At 39.1% G+C, this 21,266-nt stretch overlaps 3 protein-coding genes across 5 annotated transcripts; all 3 read right to left on the bottom strand.

Annotated features, from left to right (window-relative positions):
- Nucleotides 1–609: 609 nt before the first annotated feature.
- On the bottom strand, nt 610–11,780 carry sphk2 (sphingosine kinase 2). 3 transcript variants are annotated; one of them, XM_044034331.1, is made up of 8 exons: nt 11,672–11,780; nt 8,514–10,026; nt 6,460–6,609; nt 5,850–5,944; nt 5,642–5,757; nt 4,929–5,132; nt 3,190–4,780; nt 610–2,581 (listed from the first exon to the last, which is right to left on the bottom strand). In XM_044034331.1, exons 2-8 carry the CDS (start codon nt 8,968–8,970, stop codon nt 2,519–2,521), a joined length of 2,676 nt encoding a protein of 891 aa, XP_043890266.1. In that variant the 5' UTR covers nt 8,971–10,026; nt 11,672–11,780; the 3' UTR covers nt 610–2,518. The 3 variants fall into 3 exon arrangements, with proteins under 3 accessions (XP_043890266.1, XP_043890267.1, XP_043890268.1); XM_044034332.1 differs by lacking the exon at nt 11,672–11,780 and adding an exon at nt 11,406–11,638; XM_044034333.1 differs by lacking the exons at nt 8,514–10,026; nt 11,672–11,780 and adding an exon at nt 6,885–7,022.
- A 254-nt stretch (nt 11,781–12,034) lies between these two features.
- rpl18 (ribosomal protein L18) lies at nt 12,035–16,134 on the bottom strand. The gene is made up of 7 exons (XM_044035051.1): nt 16,063–16,134; nt 15,371–15,457; nt 15,169–15,276; nt 14,028–14,126; nt 13,800–13,923; nt 13,193–13,262; nt 12,035–12,164 (listed from the first exon to the last, which is right to left on the bottom strand). Exons 1-7 carry the CDS (start codon nt 16,063–16,065, stop codon nt 12,089–12,091), a joined length of 567 nt encoding a protein of 188 aa, XP_043890986.1. The 5' UTR covers nt 16,066–16,134; the 3' UTR covers nt 12,035–12,088.
- A 571-nt stretch (nt 16,135–16,705) lies between these two features.
- Nucleotides 16,706–19,030, bottom strand: si:ch211-120k19.1 (uncharacterized protein LOC563199 homolog). The gene is made up of 6 exons (XM_044034668.1): nt 18,969–19,030; nt 18,501–18,694; nt 18,009–18,352; nt 17,454–17,524; nt 17,282–17,311; nt 16,706–17,161 (listed from the first exon to the last, which is right to left on the bottom strand). The coding sequence occupies exons 3-6, from the start codon at nt 18,340–18,342 to the stop codon at nt 17,042–17,044; spliced, it is 555 nt and encodes a 184-aa protein (XP_043890603.1). The 5' UTR covers nt 18,343–18,352; nt 18,501–18,694; nt 18,969–19,030; the 3' UTR covers nt 16,706–17,041.
- Between the last annotated feature and the right edge of the window lie 2,236 nt (nt 19,031–21,266).

Genomic DNA, 21,266 nt, shown 5'->3' with positions numbered 1-21,266 from the left:
CACATATTTTGTAAAAAATACTTTTGTTAAAAGCTTTACATTTGAATGCCATATTTTCAGTTTGACAAAAAATGTAAAAGTCACTGTATTACAAGTGTGAGGTAGGAAAGGTACCGGTTAGGGTTGTTTGAACAATGCCATTAGGGAGATGTAAAATGTAACTTGTCTAACTTGAAATCACACACAATCTGTCTGTATTCTGAAGGCAGAAAATTAAATTAGAGTAGATTTGTTCTTACTCAAAGCAAATCTTATTCCTGTTCATTTAATGTTATATCAATATTTCTATCATAATTACAATTTATTTGCAGTCTATCCACTACTGACATTTACTAATCATGCCCCAAGATTATCATATCAAATTGGTATAGAACAACATGATCTGTGATATTACTACAGCCAACAGTGTTATGGGAGATAATCTGTCTTTTTAGAAGTGTTAACATTTTGGCAAAACTCAAGTGTACATTTCTTATCAAAAGTATAGTTTTATAAGCCAAGACTTAAAATTTGGTAGGACATTCTGTACAAGTACAGTTTGTGTGGTAGTCTGGTAGACTAGCTGCACTGTGTTAGAGGGACAAAGAAAGAAGACAAAATGACAACATCTGTGATCGAAGAGTTTTACTCCACTTTTTCTGCAGTCAGCTTTAACAGTTTGTGATCAACAGCCAGAATTTACAGGCTTATTATACAAAGGCATTGATTTGTCCAGGCATGACCAAGACATACAGTATGTTGATGAAGACCCAAGCAGTCGACACATGATCTTACTGATACACTGCACATGCTAATGACTTTTCCTTTGTCCAGCCCAGCAGATTTTAAACTGAAAACACAAGTCCTTGCAAGATTTGGTGATCTGCAGTTTTATTTGACATTATAATTTGCAAGTCATTATGTTTTCAAGCCATTTCTTAAATTTAAGACCCATATTTTTCACTTATACAAAGAGCTTGTCTCTGCTGCTGGGTAATTTCTCAAAATACAAATTGTTTTTCCTGATCTATCGCTTGATTATAAATCTGATCCAACAACAGAGAGCTGCCAGATTTTATGGTTTCTCTGTTTACATTTAGATTCCAAATTATTTTGTAATCAGTCAGTTCTACAACTCACATGCTACAAGTGTACAAATCAATTTCTGACTAGGAATGCAACTTACTACTTCGTATTATGGCATCTGGACTTGGGTTACTAGTGCATCTATTATATTCAGAAACAAAAAAAGATTGTATCTGACTCTATGTTACCTAAATCTTACTGTGCATTCTAGTATTGTGATTTTCTGTGCTGCTCCAACTCCAATTAATGTGCAAAAAACTGCACCAGATGCTACCTAACAGACATATAATGTCCTCTAGTTACTCTTCCAAAAGATGACTAATCAGAAACAGTGATATACTGTAGATATAGCATAGTGGAAAGGACTATTGTTTGTAATTCTGAAAGATTTCTTGAAAATAAAGTCTAAAACAATGGCGAAGAAGCTTGTTTTGTTAAGACATTTTTATGTTCATTATTCTGCAAAGTCTTATCACATATCACTGACATCAACATTGTACATTCACTGGCAAAGAAAATGACGCAGCTGATGTAAAAACTTCATTCACCGTTCAACGGTTCCACTGCTCCTACCTATGTAATGACCTTGAAAAGCTTACTCTTGCGGCTTCATATCAACTAACTTGTGATTGAAGTTAAGTGTCATCCACATTTTCTCCACAGATGCTTAAAACAGTGGAGTAGCATGCTCAAACATAATGGTAGGTAGATGGGTCTACCAGTATGTCTAAGAATATAAGCATAGCCTTGAGGAAGAGGACGGAGACTCTTGACAGGTGAATAGAGATAAAGAGGATTTAGGATTTAGGTAAGTAAGAAAGGGCAAAGGTACAACTGTACTGTCAAGTGTCAAATAAGGCATTCCTTTCAGGGACAGAAGTTATTAATAGTCAAACATTAGGACAAAAATGATTACGGGTTGAGAGACAATTTTTATGAGGGTCTGGACAAGCAAATCTCAAATTTTTTCAAAGATTTAAATCTTTAAGAACTCAGTTTTTTAAGAATTTTTAAGAATTTAATCTGATTCTTCTCCATCTCATTGTAAGGCAAAAATCAGGTAGTGCTTCAATGCATGCATACTATGTATACATCCAACACATGCACTATCTGCACAAAAAAATCCCACAAACATTCGATTGTTCTTTCCTCTTATTATCCCAGTATGTGCAGCTTTAATGCTTCTCAGCCTATGCTGAGTGTAATCCAACAGCTGTGCAATGACACGCATTTTTCATCCATTTTCAAACATTAATCCCTGCAGTCATGCTCCAATGATGCGTGGCTTGGATGGTTATCCCTTTCATTAAACCACAGAACAACAGTTTCTGCAATCTAGACTATTTTAAGTCTCTCAGACATGCCCCCTCCGCCTCTCAGAGTACGGATGACAACAGAGATTACGTAATTCAGTAGAGTGCTGTATCTGTCAGTCATCTCAACCGATTCTTGATTAGAATCTGGTAATCTTTACTCCAGAGTCGCCAACAATGAGACGGGCCAGGCCACGATGAACCTTTAAAATATTGAAAGATCAGAAGAAAATGTTACTACAAAAGACAAGTCACAAACTGGAATTAACACCACAGAATTAATTTAATTAGTCAAGGTAATAATTAATAACCCATAATCAGTAAAAGCTTATACAATACAGATAAACTGCTTTTCTGAAACCACCATAATGTCAAAAATATATATTTTAACATAATACTGGCAAAATATACTAATTTATACATCATATATCAAATTTGTTTAGCCTTTTTACGTAAGATTTCTGCGTAACGTTTTCAATAACACTTGAATAAAATGAATATTGTGATTGATTTGCTCTTGTCACAATTTATACTGTGAATTTGCTCATGGTAATTTGCCATATTCAAAAGCTCACCCCCTCATCCAAAGTATGAGAAACACTGGTTTGAAGTGAAGCATTCACACTATATTTATGGTTGGTGTATCAAAATGTATTTTACTTTTCTGGTATTTGATCCAGCACTTTTGTCCAATACCAGACCGATAGTGATGGTGAGTAGTCTATCTGCTCATCCCTCGGGTTAATCACATACAAATAAGTGTCACACTCCATCTCATCATTCCACTTTAGTACGAAACACCATTCCTGACCTGTGCTTGAAGTGGCCCGTAGGGCACCAGTTCTCCATCCACAGTGAGGGTTCCTCGCGTAGATAGAGGCTGCAGCCTGAAGGCCCTGCAGGTCACATGGCTCACATATGGCGAGCTGACTGAGTGGTGGGTTCCTCTTTCCATGGCAAAAAACAATCTCAGTAGAGTGGCTCTGGAGATTCCTGCCCGCACAAAGGTCAGATGGATCAGCCCATCGTCAAACCTGGCTTGCGGTGCAGCATGGAGGTCAGCCCCAAGGTGGGTCTGGTAAAGGGCCAGGACCAGGACAAAGTCCCCCTCTATGGTGACCCAATCTCTGGTGGGAAGGGGTTGGTCAAGGGGCGGTAACAAGTCATCCCTTGGGAGATTTGAAGGTAGTGAAACAAAAGGACGGTTCCTAAAGGGTCCAGCAGGCTCATTAATGTCAAAGTTAAAAGATGAGGACGGTGTGCGCACGCAGGGCGAGGGCGAGTTTGGCGTGTTAGGACGAGGTGCAAGGTAGGATGAGGAATGCGGGGAGGCACAAGATGGGGAAGAAGGCGGTGTGGGAGAAAGTGACAGAGAGAGGGAGGGGAGTTTCGGAGGGAGAGAGTTTGAGTTGGAGTGCTGAAGAAGGGAGAGGGGCCTTGGCCTTGAGGCATTCTGGTTTTGGTCCAGGTTCTTGGGCTTGTAAGAGAAAGGAGAGTGACGAAAGGGGGAGGAGATGGTGAGAGATCGTTCACGAGCAACATCTAGTGGGTAGGGTTCTTTCTGGTAGTAGGTTCCATTCAGATCCATGTCCTCTACTCCATATGAAGTGCCAGACTCGGCCTCTTCCTCTTGACTAAGCGGCTTGTTAAAAAGAGTGCTGGCTATCTGGCTGGAAGGGGCTGAATTCTTTCTCAGTGACTGTCTGGCTTCCTGAAGGCCGTCTTGGTGAGTGAAAGAACCCTCTGGCTCTTCATCTGCCTCGCGTCCCATATCGACCCCATAGTTCACTCCCAGCTCTCTTGCGTGCAACACTCCCTCTCCCTCTACAGAACCACCACTGCCTTCCCCATCCTTCCCCCTATCCTCTTCCTCTATCTCACTACAGTTTTGTTCTACTCTTCCCTCCTCTTCTCTTTCATCCTTGATCCCTGCCAACCTTTCTTTCCTTCCCATATTGCATTCATCCCTTTCATTTGATTCTGAACTCGTCCCTGACCGCTCCTCTTCTGCTTCCATGTCCATCTCCCCCTCCCGCTCTCTGTCCTCTGCCAAGCTGCTGGCCCTCACCACACCGGTTCCTCCTCCCCTAGCCCTCTCCCTTCTTCTCTCCCTCTCTCTCTGCCGCTCCTCTTTTTCCCTCTCTCCCTCGCCCTTGCGCAGGCTTCGCTGCTCACTGATGCCCATGTCAGAGCAAGTGCGATGAATGGGTGTTCGGCAGAAGCCCTCAAGACCTTCTGTGATACTACGGGAGAGCGGTCTCCTTGGTGGAGGTGGTGTATCATCTGGTGATGTCGTGACAACAGAGGGCGGCAGGTAGGACAGGCGACCCTTGTAAGATCGTAGAGAAGCTATGCGCACCAGGGTGCCGAGGGTGAAGCGGGCTGAGCCCAGGCCACGATATCTGCAATAAATACAAATTATGAGCACAGTTATTTGTAGCGCTTTTGTTGTAAAATTAAGCAGTACTTATAATATCATAAACAAGAGAATGTGATTTATGCTAAGAATAAAAAAATCAACAGTGGAGTAGAAGCGATCATAATGCCCACCTCTCACTCTCTATGTCCACATCAGACACAAAACCCCAGGCAACAGAAAGGAATGAAAATAGTCTCCTGGGTGCTGCAGGGCGACTGTTGTTGGAGAGATCTGGGCTTGTTGTCACAGACACCAGGTCCATGGGTCGAATACCACCTCGACTTAGCAAAAAGCAGCAGTTCAAAAGCAGAGGCTCCCGAAGGCACATGTCATACCTGAGGGAGATTTATTTAAACAGAAAAAAAAATAGAAAATACAAATAAGAAGAAAAAACAAGAAAAACAAAACCAAAAGAAAAACATTTAAATAAAGAACTGTACCAACAGTATCTTGGACTACATAACAAAGTGATGTCAAAAACATTTCTTTGAATGTATTGTTAGTAGGTTAATCTGATTTTGTGAAAGCTAACCCAAATGAATCCATGCACCCATGATGTTGGAAACACAATTTATGCTGGTCTGTTGTTAAGAATCCACAAAAGTAGACTTGTGCAGAACCTAACAGTGTAAAACGTACACAACCTACAAAACTTTACAGCACCAATTATTAACAAACACAATTTAAGACATCATATCAGAGTTGAATTATAAATGTACAGAGAGAGACATAAAGACTTCATATTAGCACCACTAAACTTTACGGCTATATGAAGTTGTTACACACTAAAACACACAGTTTTCTCACCTTAAGAAGCATAAATGAGATACACATTAATCCTTACCCTGCATGGTGGTTGATGGAGCCAGCAAGTGCATTCCCAGAGCCACAGGGCAGAATGCCAACAGGTATTTTTATTGCTTGTTCCCAGTCCGGACGTTCCATCAGTCCATTAAGGACCTACAGGAAAACAACACAGAATATTCCAAAATTACAAAAATCATATTGGTGGACCCAGTTATGGACAAAATGTGGTATAAAAGCACAAATACCTCATGCAGTAGGCCATCTCCAGAAACAATGACAATGCCATCCCACTCAGGAAGTGATATCTCTCTGATTAGCTCCCGTGCGTGGTTCTGACGTTCTGGGACAGATTAAAAAAATCAGGTTTATTGCCAGGTAAAGCTTTCATAATACCAGGAATTTCATTCTGTTCATTCGTGCACATGTAAGGGATGAGCTTAAGTTACGCTTATTCAGACAGACATGTTTTGACCACTACCTGAGATCTTTCTCAGAAGGGTTAACATGATGTTACATATGACATGTATTGCTTCCTGTTTTACACAGGTTAAAAAAAAACGAATTTCTCTGTCTGACTGGAACTTGGAACCTTATTAGAGAAAAAATAAAATCAAAAAAATACAAAAAAATAAATAATTTACAATAGAACATTATGAATATAAATTAAAACAAAAAAACATGTGCAGTATAAAAACCGTGAAATGTGTCAAAATTGAAAATAGAAGAGTGTACAAATTGTGCAATCTGTAAATTGTAGCACAAAAGAAACTGAACATTGAAGTGGAAAACCTGTTACATACAGTAAGAAGAATGTTTTATTTAACTGTGTATCTGCCTTTGGCTTTGAGGAGTTACCTGTCTGAATAAGGTTGTAGCTGATGTTGGCCTCTCTGATCATTGGCAGGATGAGGGTCTGACACCACTGCATGGCCTGGCCTCTCCCACTGAAGGGATTGACCAATAACAGTAGTCGCCTTGGACGAGGTAGCAGACTTCGTGAAAATTCTTCATAAAAGTATGGAGAACAAGAGTTTGTTAAAACAAAAAAGGGACTAAGGTTCACTGCATTTTCAAAGGTAGCCAACTGGCACATAAGATAAGTTGTCATTTCACAGCCTCCGACTGCATTTACCTGATTTCACCTCAAAAAGATAAACATCACTGCACAATCTATTTTTCAAGAGAGCATTTATCAACAATTTAAATTCAGATACATGGTCAAGGACAAATGTGAACGGCTGTGTGCAGAGGTAAATCATTTATCATTTAGTTTTATATACCTTTATTCAGGTGATAAGACACGGTATCAGGCCATGAGTGGTGGAGTTCAAACAAAAAGTATCTACATTGAGGATTTAAAATGAAAAAAAGATGTGATATGGCATAAATGGTTGTCAATGGTAGAGGGACGTAGATGATATGACTGCACTCTCAGATAATCTGGATTATGCAACAAACTATACTAAAGCAATCCTGCAGAAAATCACTGAATCACCAACTATCCACAGTTATAATGCTTCTCGAAGCATTACAATTCACAGAGGCTCACAGAAGCACAAGTGAAACAGGTTAACGAGAAAGAATGTAGACAAGGTGAACAAAATTAGTGAAAGAGAAACTAGGGGGTCAAACAGAGGTCTGGCAAAATGAAGCAAACAGGATGAATGATGAGACAGGAGAAAACTGGATGCAAGCAGAGGACTGGGAAAATTAAAAGGACTGACCACTTTATCACTGTGGGGGGAAGGAGACGGTGATATGGTAGGTAAACACTGAGGATAACACAATAGAGTGATTTAACATAATTTAAGGTAAAAGATTAAAGAGGAGGAAAGACAGGAAAAGAGGATGCTGGATACACATGCATATTAATATATAGAAAGTAAACTGACAGGGACTTCTATATCTACATGACTTTAAAGGCTGAGTGACGCAGTGCATGGGACAGGGTGACTAACTGCAAAGGCCCCACCCTTTCTGTCTCAACAAATGATACAGACCGTGTGTGCAGGACAGATAAGAGGAAAGAATGAAACATGAGAGGGTTAGAGATGTATAAGACAAGATGTAGTAATAACAAACCAAACTAAAAAACATCACATCCATATGGTGTATATTTCTTCATTCTAGCATTGTTTTCTTTTGTGAAATAAACCCTGAAATGCTCAACTCTTCTTGATGATAAGTTGTGCCAACAGTGGAGAAAATCTGTGAATTGCACACATGGAAGGGTCTTTGGTCACTCTGTGGCATTCCACCATACTTAGTAAGTGTTTATAAAGGAGGCATAAATCACGGAGGCATGAACAACAGGAATTCAAGACATGACTCAGAGGCAAACATTAAAATGAGATAAAGTAAACCCCACAAACAAGGTTGAAGGTAAATTATCACTGTTGTTCTTAGATAATGAAATTATGCACTGTACTACTAAAAATATAGCTTATTATTCTATTCAACCAAAACAAAATCATGTTTTTTGAATGTTGGTTTGAGATTTTCCCAAATTTCACTGCTATATCAAAAGTATACATGTACAATATAATTATTTGGAACAGTTTATCTTAAAAAGGACTGTTTAGCACCTTTTTTGTCATTAATCTAAGACCAAATAGGACTAACACTCATCAAATACAATCAGCAGATCAAGTAGCAGACCTGAGAACTAAATCTAACATTTACTTGTTTTTTTCCATCCAATATGTGATGGTACAACTACAACAGTGAGGTACACTATGTGTACACTAATATGTACACTATTAACTACACTATGTAGTTAATTGGCTTAAATTGCCATTGACAACCTGTGGCGAGTAAAAACCATGATACATTATTCAAATTGAAGTAACGTAACAGCCTGCCAAAAATAATTGATGAAGATGTAACACAAGTAAAACACACACACTCACCTGTGTCAGCAGTGACGGTCACACCTCTAAGAAGACACTGAACAGCGGCCGACCACCTCTCACCTTCCTGCCTGCTTTCTGCGAGGTAGGCCCTCACTTGCCTGCGCCGGGACACACCTTTCCGTCGTTTCCCTGGTGGGTACCAGTACAGCACCAGAAGGGGGGGTGCAGGGGCACGAGGGCAGCTGCAGCCAACTAGCTCTGATAAAGGTAGCAGCAGACGAGCTTCCTTTCCCGGTCGTGGTGACAAGCGCTGGATATGTATGTGGGTGTGGGTGAGGGTCAGGGCATAGTTGGAAGTTGGAGCCGCAGTAGGGGAGGCAGCTGGGGAGAGTACACCCGGACCACCAGGGCTGTTGGGGCAGCTGTTAGTGTTGCTGCCCGATCCCCAGCTCGCAAACTGGCCATGAAGGAGGGCTTCTGCTGGAGGAGGTGAAAAAGGTTCCGGAGAGCGCATCCTCACTTTTCAAGTGGTTGGTTTAAGAGGAAAAATTATGTCCAACGAGTTTATGGGGTGTATTTACTCTTGTTAGAGGTGAAAAGAGGAAAAGAGCAAAAGAAAATCAAGTTTTACTTGAATGCAATTCTGAGAACTCAATCCCTGTAATCTCCTCAAAATTATTCTCTTTTCAGTGCTTGAACTCAAGAAATATAGTCACAAAAAAGTTCCTGTTCCCATCTGTCCATTTCAAAAAAAAGTTTTCCTTTGAAAAGAAGAAGAACATCTTCCAGTTCAAATGTTTATATGTGTAGCGTATTTATCCAGTGAAGGTGGGAACTGTTAAAGTCTTTGCATCACAGTTAGAGTTGATAGGCATTCCTTCAATACATTCAAAGAAAACAGGACTTCAAGTTGAAGTGTCCATTACAACAGCAGTCATTTAAACAAGTGTTATTTCAAAAATATTGCATAAGTAAACAAAGTAAGTTTAAAATACATCTTAAAGCCACTAATTGCGAAAATAATTTAAGGCAGCGGAGCAGCTACTTAACATTAAAAACAAGTCTTTAAATAATTATCCAACACTCTTAGTTGCACTGAAAAAGTGATTAATTAATAGGACAAAAAACACACACCTTGTTTGGACAACGAGGCTACAACAATTAAATTAAATGAATGCCAAAACTGAAAAATTCTATAAAGCATGTTACAAGTGCTGTCTTTACTTGTAATTAATGCCATAAAGATATGTAAGTTTTTCCAAGGCTTTTACAAGACCTTTGACACCACTATTGCTATCTTTAATCTCAGTGATATAAGGAGGCAGACAAGAGGAGTGACTTGGTCGGTCCTCTGGACAGTAGTGTGGTTCATTAAAGTTTCATTCAAGCAAATGATCCTGTATTTTTTTTCTGTTCTGCACAAGAGTGGGTGAATACAAGGAAAGACAGGTGGAGACAAGACAACAAAAAATTGAAACAAAACAAAAGACAAACAAGTAGATGGTTCCAGGTGGGTCCTTGGTTTATGTCATGAGTCAAGCCTCACGTTCCCTCCCAAAGATCTCTCTTCCTATGTGAGGACAGGGGAGGAGAATAGTCAAAATTAAAAGTGAATAGCTTAAGTGTGACAATGTTTCACCCAAATACAGGGCATTTTAAAAGCAGAAGGGTGAGGGAATCACATTACAAACAAAAGAACAATAAAATTGAATAAATTAAAAGAAACCCCTCTAATTTACTAAGATTTGGTCCTTAGAACAATGAACAATTCTTTCCTGTGACACAATAAGCAGAGAGGACCGTGGCCATGAGAAGAGGAAGCGATACCAGTCACAGGGTGAAACGAGACAAGTTCCATCATGCAACTTGACCTAAGCTTTAACTGATTTGCTGAATCACATTCTAAATGAAAAGCTGCATTAAAAATGACCATAGTGCCTTTGTATTCATATTAAGGGAATTTGCTAATGCGATTGAATCTGGGATTGAGATTTGGCAAAAATGCTGAGCAGAACAGAAATTGATTTTTCGAAATTTAGCAATGTGTGTTTGCATGCAACTGTGTTTTCCAATAATGAAATAGGTTTATGGGCCAGATAAAAAAATAATAAATTCAAACAGAAATACAGTGTATATTAAAACAATACAGGGACTTGTTTGGGGCTGCACTGATTAATCGATAAGTAAAGTCAGTAAAGCTGAGAGATGAGAGAAAAGCATGTTAAAACAATTACAGGACTATCACACAATATGCACAAAATAAAAAATATTAATAATAATGCGGTCACAACTTTCTTATACTTCTCATAAGAGCTGAATATTGACATAATGCAAGTGGTTCATTTAAAAAAGCGTTTCTTGGCTGATGTCCTGTACCGATAAAACACACAAAAAAGGAGCCCACTGATGCCCATTGTTGCACCTTACGTCCTTGAAATGCAGGGCGGGGACAGGCAGAAATAATAATATCAGGAGGCTAATTTTGTCTCCAAAACAATGAAGCAGTTGTTGACCGACTGGGGTATTTTTTTGACCAAGTTTCTATTAGCTTGTGTTTTGAGGCCAGGAGGACTTCTACCCAGTTGACAGGTCATCTAATAATCCTGATGATACAATGTAAAAGCTTCGGAACTTTGAACTTTAACCTAACGTTAGCTAGCAGATTGACAAGCTCGGACCCAGCTAACTTCTTTGGCTGTACGTACCAACAATTACAGTCAAGTGAAACTTGAAGACATATTCATGAGCAGACGTAGCTTTGTTATTACAATTAAATAGAAAAATAACGCTGGTGAACACAAAAAAGGTGTTGGAAGATGCTAGCCTATATAGGAATTCAGTAGAGTGATGACTGACAACAGGGGTAACAGTTAGCAGAGGCTAGCAGTTTGCTGGTCAACATGTAGTGTTTAACATGTCCAAACCAACTTGGTGAATTGAAACAAATACCTTAAAAAGCGTTTCCGCACCATGGGTTTAACCGAGACGCTTCCGTATGACATTTTTTAACATCGCATTTCTTGTCCGGTTTACGGAGGTCCCCAAGTTTGCGCAGATAACGTTACATGGCAACACTAGCTAACAGACGATTGGACTCGACTGTCAAACCCAACGAGCGCAAACTGAACAGTAAAGGTGGCATTTACGCCGAAATGAGATTCAGGGGGAGCTGAGGGGGTTATAATAGGACAAAGAAAGCAGAAGCCGACAATTACCTCATCTTGCCTACCCTCACGACGACAGATAGTCGGTTGCTGTAAAAACTATGACTCGGTGCAGGAAGTGTCTGGAGACGCTGGAGCAGCAGCTTTGAGCGGCGGAGAGGAAATCCAATGGCGATAAGGAAAACATTGCGACACCCACGGACATTGTCCAATCATTGACGGAGAACCACTTCCTGATCGACTCCGGGTATTTTTTCCAGGACAACTCACAGCAAATGTAACCAAAACGTGTCAATTCACGTTCTCGTTAAAACCTCTGCTAGGCTCATTAATGTGGAGAGGAAATACATATATGTAAACAATGACATGTCACATTCCGTTAATAACTGTCTAATAAAAAAGGAGAGACACTCATTTTGTACAGCCAATCTTTTATTTGTATCAGATTGCATGAAAAACAGAACGACACTAGTTCTTGTAACCACAGCTGGATCTGCGACCACGAGCCCTCTCAAACTTCCTGCCCTTGGAGCGGATATAGGGCCTGGAAAACAGAAAGAGGGTTTGTTTAAGATGATGGCATCACACACAAAATTATACTATATAAGACTAGAGCTACGGTTCTCAAACTATGATAGCTTCCTCTGGTGGTACTTGGAGGAAAATCAGAACTATTGTTCTACTGTATATACCAGGTTATGTGATCATATGGTGTAGACAATTAAATAAAATAAGTAGCGTCATCTTATCCCTCCCTCCATCTTAATCTAATTTCACTACACCCATACTATGTCGGAAGTATATGAGGAAGATCAGAGCAAATTATCTTATTGGGAATGAATCTGCCTCCTGTGAGAAGTCCATAGCCGACTTTGTTCGACCTATTTAAACCACTGTATTTTAACATTGGCAATATTTTCTCAGGTGGAATTTGGTATGAAAAGTTTGATAACCATTGGCGTGAACAATTAAAGTGCAAACTCTGCCAAGGTCCAGTGTTATTAGACTCCTTTCCAGTAAGGCTAAAAACTGTTTTTGTTTTGAATCCAGACTAAGACTAAAATCTATAAAAAAAATTCCCTTTTCAATAAAAGTGCTCTCCGGCATGTGTCCAAAAACAGCCTCCTTGGCAGAGGTAATGTATAGAACATTTTGATTCCGACCAATGCTGCCTAACATCACCACAAAACCTACCCAACACACTTCACCACTGAATTGATTTTAAGGATCAGTTATGAACACTAAAATGTTTGCAGATTGGTCTGTGACTGTTCTTTGGAGCAACAGTGGGCAAAAAACAACCTGTTCTTTCAAATGAATGACAAACTAATTGTAAATAGACCCATATTATTATGGTAATGTCACAATCCTGGAGACCATAGTTTAATCATGATACAAAATTGTCTTATCAACCAATTGTACCGTCACTTCCATAAGAAAGCCTTATCTTCTGCCCTGACCTATGAGGTAGTCCAACATCACAAAGATCAAAGTACTGGAGCAACTTTATCTATTGCTGAGGCAGCCTTAGGCAAATATACTACACTACTAACACATCAACTGTACACATACTTGGTGTGGCTATGAGGGGTACCGGTGGCTTTTCCAAAGTGCCTGTACACCTCTCTGGCTTTACGGGGTCCTGGATATTAGAGAAAGAAAGATTTTGTAAATGGCATACAAATGCTTCCATTCATTAGTTAAAGTCTCTTTAACATGTCAACTTATTTGTATGCTTATAACTTAAGTGCAGATGAAAGAATGAGTTTCACTCCACTGTTATAATGAAACACTGAGATTGAACAGAAATGTTTCAATTCTGGTATGTCATTTTGCATAACATTTTGAATATTTGTGCATCTGGTCTCATGGAAGAAAAAACATGAATGGGCAAACATAGTATTAACACAGAAAATGGAAACTCATGTAATGACCAAACATTTCATAGTAATATTACAATTGTCAAATAATCCTTCCAGTTTCAATAGGGTTCTTGCAACCTTGTTGCTCGAACCCTAATGACCTAGTGGCAATTTTTTTTGGTGACAAACTTTGACACTTGCCAACAATTAAAGTGTAAGAGTGAAACCTATTACTGTAATGCTTAACTGATCACTGTAGGACTACAATTATATCTAGTAATTGATGGCCGTGCATTATTGATAAAAAAAAATGTTACCTGACAGCAGTACTGTGCCCTGTCCTTTGGGAGAAGCCAGAGCCAGCTGATCAAAAGTCATCACCTGACCACCTGACTTCAGGATTCTTCTGCGGGCACCAGCAGTTACCTTCAGAGCGCAGATCTGTGGGACAACACAGACCTTTGTTTATAATTTCCAACAACAATGCAGTGTTAAGAGCCTACTCACTTTTGGAGAGGAAACAACACCAAACAAAGATCATTTACCTTAAGCTTGGGGATATCCTGAATCCTGACATCATCAGTGACTGTTCCAACAACCACAGCAGTTTGGTTTTCACGGCCAGCTAACTTCATCTTACGAATCTGGGAAAATCAGAGTCAAATTACACCAATAGCAATCAGTGAAAGACATACAACGGTTAGTTACAGATGGCGATGTAACAATCCATTGTGATTTCAGTTTCATCCACAATTTACATTTCCTTCAAAATTAAATAGTCACATTAATTTGTTCTGGGGAAATCAAAAGACTAAAAAAACACTAATAGTACTGCTTAAACCTTTAAACCCTAGATAACAAAATTTGGGGATTAGTCATTAAGTAGCTGAGCAGAAAGCAGTGCTCTTTATTACAAATAAACTCAGAGCTCATTTTAATGCAGGGTCAAATGATGCCTTGGATGCTGCAAGACTACAAAATCAACTTGCCAGATAAGCCTCAACAAATGAAATTGGCTTTGAAACTGAAAAGCAAAGGTGGACTGTTACACCGGGACCAAACAAGGGATGCAACGAGTACATCTGAACGTTGCAAACTACTGAATTCAAATGGCTGCAGCACTAACACTAGAGTGAGAACAATAAACTGGGACCTCATCTGAAGCTGCATTACAATGACACAGTAAATTGCTACAAATTTAGAAAAGACTTGGATTACACACTATCAAACTGGCTTTAACAGATTTTTTTTAATGACTGAGGATCACAGACTGAGGACTGCACTATGGATCACAGACTACATGATTTGTCAAATGAATCACCGCAAACTCACAAGAGCGACCATGCCTACCAGAAGAATATTTTTGATATTCCCACTACTACTTCCTGTTGTCTTCAGACGCTATTTCTTGTATCACACCTGCTTTTTTTCCATTGGCCTTCGGTAAAATGCATTTGGTTCAGTCATCAGCACTGAATGAGACTAGGCTCAAAAATTCTATCATGTTTGATATGACTGTGATTGAGGTCAGGTCTGTCACCTTCCCACATTTGCCAATTCAAGTCTTTATCCCTCACACAAACAGATTTGTGCCAAGTGTCCCCAACTAGTGCCCAACTGTCAATAGTGCAAAAAAAACTTGTGTCCCCAGCATGAGGTGAACAAGATGAGGGTAGTAGGACTAACCAGGCGAGAGATAGAGATGGGTGGCCTGTTAGTCCTGCTCATGAAGAGTCTTCTCAGGACGACCTTGTTGAAGGGAGCATTGGTGCGGCGGGACAGAAACCTGTACAACTGTAAGAAACCAGCAGGGTGGTTAGAACACAAACAAAACACTACTTTTATTGAACATAAACATAATCGCTACTGACTGGAACATGTGACTTACCTTGACCAGAAGCCTCAGATAGATATCCTGGCTCTTTGGCTCCTTCCTGTGCACCTTACGGTCCTTGTTGTGCCTGATGTCAACTCCCTTTAAAAGTTAACAGAAGAATGTTAACACAATCAACAACTACTAATAAGAAAGCAGATCATAAGAGCTCCATATTAAGCGTTTTCATAATTTCTTAACCGAGGGCACATTAGTGTAGATATTATACATGATAGTCTGACGCCGATCAGATATAATGCAAGTACTGGCATACTGTACATTGCCACTGAAAACAAGCACTCGAAAGCACTGGTTTACACGTTGATACGCCGATGCTAACTGCTATTACAAATAGCATAGCATACATATGCTGCTCAGCGGACACATTTGAATTTAAAATAAATCAAGTTGACTTAAAAATGACATAGACCGTGATTAAATGTAGTATCCCGCATTCGAAAAACACAACTAGGTCACATTTCTTGTCTTTAAGGACTGAAGCGGCCACAGCGCTAATGTCGGCACCAGGGAGGGTAAGCTAATGTTGATTACAAGCTTAAATAGCACGAAATAATGAATGAACATTGAAGCAATAGATGTTTAGAGACGCTAACGATTGTCGTTAACAACATAGGCTGTTTTAATTCAGAGGATGATCGTGGATACTGAGGTTATCGTGTTTGAAAATTTCTACTAGCGGCACCTACCATCTTGGACTGGAGCGAAAAGGGAAAAGGAAGAGTTGAGGTCTCGCGATAAACAATGCTGTGACATCTCGCGTTTCTGATTGGCTACTGAGCACGCGCTTCCTGCAGGCCAAAGTCATAACACCTGTGAGGATTTAGCATGGCGCCCCTACTGGTGGAAACAACAGGAGAGATCGATGTGACTGATCGTTAAAACGATTATTTTTGTTTAATTTGTGCATTTACACTGTTGTTTGCACTGAGACAATTGATTAGGCCTCTGAGAATGCTTACCATTCATATGATTGTAATATTTAACATTTTCTAAACGTATTTGCTCTGTAGTTGGGTTGGGCATTTTGTTTAGCAGATATTGCATATACAGTACAAGGTTAACTAAAACATAACATCGTCCCTGCTAATACTAAATGATACATTATTATACAATATACATATAAATACATGAAGACCAAATGAGCTCCCTGAAGGAAATGACAGATCATGTGCAAAAGATTTTCAGTTTGTAAGAAATACAACTGTATAATACACAATTTAATAAAAGTTTTTCTCTGAACTAAAACCGCAAAGCATGGATTAGTTATATAGACAAATTAGTTATTTACATGATTTAATTTGACAAAAAATACTCAGAAATAGATTATATGTAAACAATAGATTTTTTGATTCTTTAATTTAACAATGTGTGACAACAACAAACATAGTCCAGTATGACTGAAAGAGTGACACAAAAATAATATCTGATAGCTCTTTGGTTGGTCATCATACATCATGATATACATTGTGTGGATCTTTCTTACAGGAGAAGTTGAAATAAGACAGAGAACCAACAAAAATCCAGGGATGAGATCATCTGCTGACACTGTGACCTTTATCAGAATTTCGCCACATTTTAATGAAATCTACTGACTCTGCAACCAAACTGTGTCCTTTAACAAACCAAATCTAATGTCATATATATTTTTTGTTGAGGATCCTTGGTTCATTCAAGTTTGTGGCTGTCCTTCTGTCTGAGGTGGCACAAGAAGATTGTGAAAGTCAGCGCAATGCCTCCGAGAAACGCTGTCCGTGCCACAGGGGGAACCAGAGCAAAGTTCACTGCCTGAAATGATGCAAGAGATAAAAAAAATGGGAATCTGTCACTTTACATTTGTGCATGCACTGTAGGTACATACTGTATGTACAAGTGTGCAGCAGTAAAGTAAATAAACGCATATCTCACCTGCATTGTTGACCAATATACTACTCCAGTCTAGAGATAGATAGATAGATAGATAGATAGATAGATAGATAGATAGATAGATAGATAGACAGATAGACAGATAGATTACATATCAGTAACATACACCAGGTATTGTTCTTAACAAAGGATCATTTTCAACTTGGTCATTTACCTTGTAAGATGTCCAGAATTTCTGTCTCCAATCTTCAAGTGGGTCCTTCTTGTTTTCAAGTAAACTTAAACCTGTTTGGGGGTGTATCGTTAAAACTTGTTTTAAATTTTATGTAGATTTTTCAAGAAGAGAAAACCCATTAGAGTAGGCCTGTTGTGTTTGACCAGTCTTCATTTTGCTGTCAGATCACTTCACAAAAAGAAACACTGACTTATTGTAAATTGAATTTAAAGATAGCCATCCAGCCCATTAGCTAATTCCATCTTCTTTATAGTGAGAGCCACATTACTATGGTGACAATCAGCTGTACCTGCTGACAGTGACACATCAGCTGAGGCAAAAAACATCTAAAAATGAGAAGAACATGATTGAAATCACCAATAAATTTGATTAAAACCACCATCAAAGAATATTTTTGTAAAACAGGTCACATATTTAATACAATTTTACACCAAAAAGTCCATAAAAATAAAGTTGTTATCTAATCTAAAGTTACAGATACTAACAAAGACTCAAACACAGCCACATTTGCATGTGTGATTGTAACACACTCACCGATATAAAAGGCACTGATGGTGAGTGGTGCTGCCACCAGTTGATCCACCACAACTTTCCCTGTCACTGCCTTGACTCCGCCCCCCGGGAGCGTCCTCTCCAGCCACCTGAGCCACTGATAGTTGAAGTTGGCATGGAAACAGAAGCCGACAGTTGCCACTCGAGCCGTCTGACACCAGTCGATGCCAGTTGAACCCTCTGATGTGGACCCAGCAGTGTGTTTGCCTCCCAGCACACTCTGCTGTATCACATCAGCTGAGGCAAACAGAGTTGTGTATCCCAGGACGTTACTGATGTACGGGTGAGCCTTGAACAAAGCCCATGTCCGGTTCATGATGAGAAACCTGACCAGAGAGAGTTATTAATTTCAACACTTTTAAATAAGCGGAAGCTTTAGAAATAAATGTTCACATAAAACTGATATTCAACAAAAATAACATATAAACTTGGTGGTTTGGTGAATGGGGGCCACAAAATGGTATTCAAACCTACCTGTCAGCATGGCTTTCCTCACCCTCTCCTTTAATTTCCAAGACCAAAGAAACACAAGATGTTTTCTGATTGGTTCTCTTTGCCAATGTGGATGAAATGAGGTGAGGTAGCTGAGGTTTTCTCAGCAGGTCAAAGTTCTGCCACTGTTGTAGGAAATGTGTGATAAGTCCTTTATCAGCACTCTGGAGAGGAATCTGAGAAAACGGCACATGTAAGGAATGATAAAGAAGAAACCAACACAGCAATAACCTACAGTTTGACAGCCAATTATTATGTTGAATTTGTGTGCACATAAGCTAAATTAAAGGCCTGTATGTACACAAGCAATGGAGCTCAATTTGTAGTCAATGAGCCGACTGAATACATGGGATTTATGACACAGTGCCATTTACTACACCACGTCCTGTAAATGAAAGTCACTTGAGTAAATTGTCCTCATGTCTCTGCGGGACAGTAAATGTAACTTACCACAGTCCAGCTGAGTGAAGTGTTGACGTCAAGACGACACCAGAAAGCTGCACTCTTTCTGAATGCAGCTCTTTGCACAGAAACACACGTGGTGTCACTATAAATAGATGCCACTCCTGCGACCACGCTTGTGCTGTGAGATTCACAGGCTTCATTTTATCACAATAAGGCAATAAGTCAACGTTTCTGTATTTAAAGAGGCTGAAATGTGTCAAAAATTAAGTTTAAAGGCACAGTGTGAACAATTTAGTAACATTTATTGGTGAAGTTACATGTTGCAGGTGAAAATCCCTCACCTCACCCTTCCCTTAAGTGTGTTGGGGAATCTATGTAGCCTTCAGTCAGCATCAACACTCTAAATATGTTTAGTTTGTCCATTGTTGGCCACTGAAAAAATATGGTTGTCCAACATGACAGCCTCCACAAGCTCCTGATATAAATATAAAAAGCTCATTCTGGGGTAATGAATAATACATATAATTATTTCATCTTCAGTGTCATCTAAATTTTACACACTGGATCTTCAATTAACAAAAAACAGATTAAAAACAAAGTATATCTGGTATCTGGGGGTAAACCATTACTACTGTAAACCAATTATACATGAAATAAGATGCCATTCCAAATAGCTGTGCTGTGTTGTAGATATATAGAATATTAATAAGGTTACAAAAACCATAACAACACATTAAAAGCACATTCATTGGTTGCATTTGTACAGCACATTTCATACAAAAGGGCAACTCAATGTGCTTTTCATAAAAACAAAATTACATTTAAAATGTTGGAAACATAAAAATATACAATTTGAACAAAACCCAATTATAGAGTAATAAAAAGAACAAAGAAAATAGTGAGACTAAAATGGAGCATGAAACATGATGTGCAACATAAAACAATAATTTCCTTTAAAAGAGTTCAATCATAAGTGAGAAAATGAGAAAAGTGTTTTAACTGTATTTATGTAGCAGTCTCTCACAAACAAAACAAAATATTAAATTATTTATTTATTTATTCGTTTTACAATTCATTGACAAATGGGATTGTAAATCAAGAAAGGATTGTAAATCTTTCTCTTTTTTTATGTTTCCCCTTTCTTGGCGCTGTCATTTGTGAGAAAAGGCCCATCCACCCACCTGCAGCCATAGATATGTAAAATTCTGTACTTGGAAGGTAAACTATTGAATTGAAAAGGTCAATTAAAGCCACTAGCAACCATCTTAGCTCTTCCCTCTGAGAATGTGATAATTAGGGCCAGAGATTAAGCTGATCAATTAAGAGCTTGTTAACTGCCTCAACTGATGCATTTGTGTCTCCCAGTGTTTAACAAGCTGCCTTTGGTTTGACACACAATGGAGACGTGTGCCCGCGGCTCCACCAGTGGTTGACTTGTCAGATAATTGCTTCTTTTCAGAGCCTCTCATCGGGTCTCGCTTCCTCTTCCACTATCAATTGGTCAAACTGGATTCCATTCATTCTGCTGGGCGTAAAAAAAAAGAAAGAAGAGAATTTGTGCGTTTGCATTGAGCGCTTATGTCACTTGACTTCATTTGTGCGCTCGAACTCAGAACACAAGCACAGGCAGACACCAACAATCAAACAGCACAGTGTGTGGGATCATACCAGCAGCAGCCTCAGGAGGAGAACGGTAAGGATGCTTTTTCTGACGTGTTTTTTATTTAAGAAATATATATATATACATATATATATATGTATATATATATAAAGCAGCTGCTGTCTGTGTCTTACTCTTTGTATTGGTAAATAAATAAATAAATATTAGTCATGTAGTGTGAATGGCTTTTATGTTATAGCTGTTTATTGATTGAATCTGCTGGTCAAGAAGCAGCTGTGAAATAAATGTAATTTATGTAAAAGAGTCAATATGCGTTAAATCAGAAGTAAATCTTATTGCTTTTATCACATTTCTAACACCACAAAAGAGCCTCTGTGTGATACAGGGACAGTGTGGACTGACACGTTGTGTTTGAGCAGAGTGGAATACGTCCAACCCTATTACAGTATGATGAATAGTTGTTTCTTATGTGTCTACCGTGTCTCTGCGCCTGTACCATCACACGATTTAAGAATTGAATTTAAAAAGTACCTCCTATCATACTAATGTAGTTAGGTTTAGTGCTGATGGCTCTGCCCTGGTTTGACCAAGCAGCACAGTAATCCAAAGAGGGATCTTAATGTCCGAGAATGACCCCAAGAGAAACAATTAGACTTTTGTGCCTGAATGATCTAGAAAGGTGGAGGCTGGTGTGGTGCTGGCAAAGATCTGCCAGCAACAGC

This window comes from Solea senegalensis, linkage group LG9, assembly GCF_019176455.1.
Source record: "Solea senegalensis isolate Sse05_10M linkage group LG9, IFAPA_SoseM_1, whole genome shotgun sequence".
Taxonomy (NCBI): Eukaryota; Metazoa; Chordata; class Actinopteri; order Pleuronectiformes; family Soleidae; genus Solea; species Solea senegalensis.
This window is presented reverse-complemented; position numbering and strand designations above follow the sequence as displayed.